The sequence below is a fragment of the Acomys minous genome, assembly GCF_964271855.1.
Source record: "Acomys minous genome assembly, chromosome: 3".
In the NCBI taxonomy this organism is placed as follows: domain Eukaryota; kingdom Metazoa; phylum Chordata; class Mammalia; order Rodentia; family Muridae; genus Acomys; species Acomys minous.
Window position 1 is genome coordinate 116,077,035 of NC_140485.1, and position 6,000 is coordinate 116,083,034.

A 6,000-nucleotide genomic window follows, 5' to 3' on the forward strand; every position below is an offset into this window, starting at 1 on the left:
CAGCAGTTTTGTTGCCTTGGGGGTTAAGTTTCTAATGCTGAAAGCACAATTCTCCTGCAACACACGGCTCTGGGGTGAACTTAATTTTCATGCTCATGTCTGCACATGGAGCGTTAGTTTACATGTTTTTTGGCTCCTGAAATACATTAGTAAAAATTTACTAACTTGAAATCATCCAAGTAATGGAGAGTGTGAACCGTTCCTGTTTAGACAACTGTGTGGTAATAATGGTCTGTGGTCATAGCACAGTGCAAATTAAGAAGATAGTGTGAGGAATTAGAGAAAGTTTTTCCCCCACCTTATGAATTAGACCCTAATAAAGTGATTCTCCACCTTCCTAATGCTATGACTATTTAATACAGTTCATCGTGTTGTGGAGACTCCAATCCATAAAAAGGTTTTGTCGCTACTTCCTACTTGTAATTTTGCTACTGTGAGAATCATACTATAAATATCTGCAGGCTATCTGGCATGTGACGCCCAATGAAAAAGTACTTTGACCTTCAAAGGAGTCACAACACACGGGTTGAGATGCACTGGATTATGGGATGGAGACAATCAACACAAGGTAGATCCAAGTACCAAGCTGTGTAAGAAGAGCAGTGGGCACCGACCACAGGCAGCAGTTGTCTATTACTAATGGGTCTAAGCAGTTCTTTGAGCCCGTGAATAACTGTTCCAGTTCAGCTTGATTTACTACATAATCTTTCTGCATCTCTCAAACATTTCTTATAATTGACTGAGGAATTCTTGGAGACATGTGTGAGACAGTGTGACATCATGCTTGCTCCAACAACAGTCAGCAAATGTTCTGCAGCCAGTCTTCCCTTTTCCTCCTTTGGTAAAGTCAACTGTCAGTCACCATGAGCACTGACAACTTGGGTTTCTTTCAACTTCAGTTCAAATTGTCAGTTCACATTGGAGTGTCTCTGTCATCCTTTCTTCAGTGGGCTTGAGGAAAATGATTGTCTGTCTTTACAGTCATTTTTACTGTAGCCTTTTCTGCTGCTGTCCCATAAGGAGGAGTAAAAGGGAAGATGAAAATGAATGAAATAATTTTATAACTATTTTGTCATGGGCCTCATGTCGTGGACTTCATTTCTGCATTACACCTCAAATCATGTTGGTCTCATCTTCCACACACAATGGAAGCACAATAACTCTCCTGTTATAAAAGCATCAAGTTGACCTCTTCCTGTGGCGTCAGCTCACATACCGAATCCATGCAAGCCTTCCCAAGGCTCCCTGCCTTCCACATCATATGGAGTTCACTCTTCTCTGTGACATGACGGAGAGGACTAGTGGTGGTTTCTCCCTGTCAGTCAAATTTCCTTCCAAGTTTTCCCTCCCTTCTGCTTCGGATATACACAGGGAAAGTGGAGAAATATCATTGACTAAGGAGGTGTCATTACCGAAGAAAGCTTGAACCGTCAGACAACACGACCTTATGTAAATCCCATAAAGTTTTCTGTCTTGGCCTTATTGCCAACCACATTTGGGAAAGATCCGCTGAAAAGGCTGACATACATGTCTATTTGGGGGGTAGGATCCTGCAGCACCACTGGTGGAAGCCATTTACTGTGGAGAGGGACACACAGTTTCCTATCACAATTTGTAGCTCTACTGAAGGGACAGGCTGCTGAGAATACGGTCATGCTTCATTGAATATATAAATAATACAAATTCTCTCCCTCTCTCTCTCTCTCTCTCTCTCTCTCTCTCTCTCTCTCTCTCTCTCTGTCATTTGGGAGGAGGTTGCAAGGACTGGTGGCAGGAGTGATGGGCTGGGAAAGACTGGGAAACAAATGGGATGGGGGTGTATGATGTGAAATCCCCAAAGAATCAATAAAAAATATTATGTTGGAAAAAAGGAGACAGAGTGGATAGAATGAAAAAAATACAAGATATCATTCTCTTATCTGGAACCGGATGGCATGTGCAGGAAAGAGAGTGTAAAAATTCACATTATTTGGTTTTTTTTTTTTTACTTCAAATGTGATAAATGCACATGATTTTGAAATTTTAATTTAAGTTATATCTTGAATAGACTTCTACATATATGAACTAATTGATAGGATTTGGGATCTATCTAATGGATTAATAAAAGATGGTGAATAGGTGGAGGGAGTGTAAACAGAGCAGAGAAATAAAATGACAAAGTCATTTATGTTTATGATAGATCAAATTTAGATTAATATAAAACCAGAGATACATATGCCCGGTCAGGTTCATGGTACAACTAGAGGCAAAAAAGATTTTGATGGTTAAAACTTGTTCTTTGCTCATTCTCTTAGTAATTTAAATATTCCACTGCATACTATCATAGGCTTTGAGATATCTCATTTCTTTATTTAACATAAGAAATAATAACAGATGCTTTAGGGTTTTAAAAATACATCTTAAATATTATACTTGGGCTTAAATTATATATTTGGGCTTTCATTATGAAAACTTAAGTTTATTGTAATGAAAATGTCCAATAAAAATATCATCACTTGATTGCAGATGTTATATGCAGACTCCATATTCCGAAATGGGAAGAGCAAAACATAGGCGATGACCAGGCCAAATCTATGATATTTCACAGCGTGGCCCTCAGATCCTGTGAGTTTCTGGACCAGGCAGTAGCCTAAGAAATATGGAGGCAGGAGTCAGATCATGTGGGGGCTCAAGGCCTAGACACTTTCAAATAAGCGATGGAGCTATTTCTCATCTTAACACTCAAATTGTTGAGTCAGTGTGCACTACCTAAATATCACATGGACTAAATGCAAAGTTTCACTTACATTCTTACGTCCTTTAATTTACTTACGTCCTTATATTCTCACTGAAACGCCCTAATAATTGAACTTGTAGGATCAAAAAGAGCAAAGGTGCTCAAATTAATGGAAAAAACAGAATAGCACACAGACACTCACACACACACACACACATGCGCACACACACACACACACATACACACAAAGGCACACATATATACATATGTAAATATACACATGAACACATACACATGCATATGCTCATATTCACACACATACATACACACATATAGATCTTTAATTGTGATTTTCTTGGTTAAAATCATATATTCCCTTGAAATAATGTGAAATTCATGTGGTCTAAAATTTGTCCTATAAAGAACTTGTCATCACTGACAGGGCCTCGTCTCCTCTGTGATGGAAGGAATATATAGGAGCAGACCCCTTACTCTCTGAGTCCTGGGTGGTGAGGGCTCACACTGAGTATGGTGGTATTCGGCTTGAGACTTGACCTCTTCTGACCTAAACACACTCACTAACGGAGGAACAGCCCTACTGATTTACCGGTTTGTGGTGAAAGTAAATGAGCTGTTTGTGATTAAAGCAGTGCACAACACAGAGTAAACATGCTGCAACTTTACATGCAGTCTTCTGAAGGCTTAGGTTCCCTCAGTCTCGTGTTTCCAGAGTTGGTGTGTTTGATACTGGGCAGCTCAGCACCTGTTCACTGAAATAAGGGCTCATGTACAAGAAGCCAGCACAGGTGAGAGACTGTTAGAGATTAATTATGCATTAGCACGTTCAGACTCATGCTCTGCTTTCCAGTGTGAATAAAAATATTCAGAAAAGTATGGTGATCGAGGAAGGGACATGGGGAAATGCCACGCCTAGTGTTTGATAGTGTCTGAAAGGTGTCTTGGTCAGGGTCTTCACTGCTTCGGCGATCACTAAATCCTCAGTCATCACTGATATGGTGAGTCACATGACCAAGGCAACTTCAGGAGGAAAGACTTGTCATCAGTTTGCACTTGTGGTGAATAGTCCATCAGTGAGGTAGAGCAGGGCAGGCACTCACACAGGCCAGGAACCTCCGAGAACCGTGAGCTGATGCAGAGACCGTGGTACCTGCTTGCTTGCTCAGCCAGCTTTCCTCTGAATACATGATTAATTTTGCTTTAGTGCAAATGTAGGAAAACCTGAATAAATCTTAAGAAGCTTAACAAGTAAGTGAAAATCAGCTAATTTATAAATCGTAGTAAATAAAGAAGGAGCATCTTAAAATCCTTGCTTTGAACACATTACACCTTGGAAAGCTTTAGGACTGTGACCATTCCTTTGTGTGTTTCCTCCCTAAAAAGCAGGTCACTGAGCAGAAGTTACTATCCATTTTCATATTCCTCTATAAGCAACTGAGTATATATATTAGTTAATATATAAGCATCTTGGCTTTTACTACCTGACGTCAAAAATCACATTTTTTAAATGTGCAAATCTGGGCCTCAGTTAACAGAAAGCCATCTATCCCCCTTCTGTGAGCAAAAAGGGCCTCCAAGGAACTCTGTTTAACTTGAATTATATTAAACACATATTATGAAGGGATTTAAAGACTATATGTTCAAATATGAGGGTTAGAAAGTTTAACATGAGTCAACAGTTTAGAATTTAAAAAAAGCAGGAACGAGAGCTACTGGCTAAGGAGTCAGGGAAATGAAGCTACATTAACCAGCACACATCAGTGAAAAATGGTTGAATCCAGGGTCATCTGATTCTGTTACATCTAGATATCAATTTCACATTTGCTGAAGAGGACAGACACTGAATTTACGAATCTGGGTCACCGCTGAAGCATAAATCATCACTTTGCTGGAGCATTCTGGGAACTCAGTTTTTCCAGTGATGATGTTCTGCTGTGGGTCTCTCTTCAATCCCCAACTAAACCAAACATCTAATCAGGAAACAAATTGGTAGTGGAGGAATTCTCTCTCAGGATTTGGCCAGTGACAATCATTCTGATGGCTTTTCGAAACCAAGGATAAAAAAATGCATAAATCAAAGGATTCATGGCTGAGTTATAGTAACCAATCCAAACCAGTATTTCATACACATGCGTGGGCGTGATGAAGCCTAGGAAGGCATCAATGATGGAGTCAGTGAAGTATGGCAGCCAGGAAAGGAGGAAGGCAGCCACTGCGATTCCCAGGGTTTTGGCTGCCTTTCTCTCCCTCTTGGCTACCCTGTCCTTGTAGCTCTCTGCTGCATTGGCAGTCTGGTCACTCATCTTCTCAATCTTCTGAGCCTGCTGTTTAGCAATGAGGAAAATCTTAGAGTAGACAGTTATCATCACAAGCGTGGGGATTAAAAATATTACAATATTGATGAAGACCCAGTTTTGATTCACTGCAAGTTGACAACCCCCCACACAGGTGAGGGCACTGACTAGATCCTCCAGCCCTACTTCATTTGCTCCTGAGTAAAGGAGGGAAAAGCAATAGATGATGGGCAGGAGCCAGGAGAACAGGATGCACTTGCCAGAGACAGATATAGTGAACCTGGTGGGGTAGATCAATGGGTCGCTGACTGCAATATATCTGTCCACAGAGATGAAGCTCAAGTGGAAGATAGAAGAAGTACTGAAAGACATATCAAAACAAGTGTGTAATTTACAGTAAATCTCCCCAAAGTACCAGCATCCCTCCACAGACCTCACTGTGCTGAAGGGCATCACTGTCAGTCCCACCAAGAAGTCAGCACAGGCCAGGGATGCCACCAGGAAGTTGGCAGGAGAGTGCAGCTGCCTGAAATGAAGAATTGATGTCATCACCAGGAGGTTTCCACACACAGCCAGCACAGTCCCAAAGCCAAAGACTGCATAGAGGATGAGGCGAGGGCCTGTGGAGTATGGGACCCTGACACAGGATGTGTTCAGCTTCTCATAGCACAGCTGGGCAGATGTGGCAGAGAGCAGGTCTCTGCTCAGGATGCTGCCTTGATCCCAGGGAAAACTGTCATCTTCTGCTGCCATGTGTGCTATTCCCAAATCCTAAGGAGAAAAAAAAAGATAATGTGTCATTGCTAGTGCATTTTCATATCCTAAAATGATCTTCCTAATTTACGGTAACCTTCCTAATTACAAGAATGCTGTTTAACTCTGTTTTAAATAGATTTTTCTACTTAAATTTAAATTCAAGTAAAATTTCCTCTTCATTCATTTCTTCACATCTCATAAGCACCAGTGTATTCT

The 6,000-nt window shown here is 40.8% G+C and overlaps 1 protein-coding gene across 1 annotated transcript; it reads right to left on the bottom strand.

Annotated features, from left to right (window-relative positions):
- Positions 1–4,704: 4,704 nt before the first annotated feature.
- On the bottom strand, positions 4,705–5,781 carry LOC311595099 (trace amine-associated receptor 7e-like; the record flags this gene model as incomplete). The annotated part of the gene is made up of 1 exon (XM_084777469.1): positions 4,705–5,781. The coding sequence occupies one exon, from the start codon at positions 5,779–5,781 to the stop codon at positions 4,705–4,707; it is 1,077 nt and encodes a 358-aa protein (XP_084633595.1).
- Between the last annotated feature and the right edge of the window lie 219 nt (positions 5,782–6,000).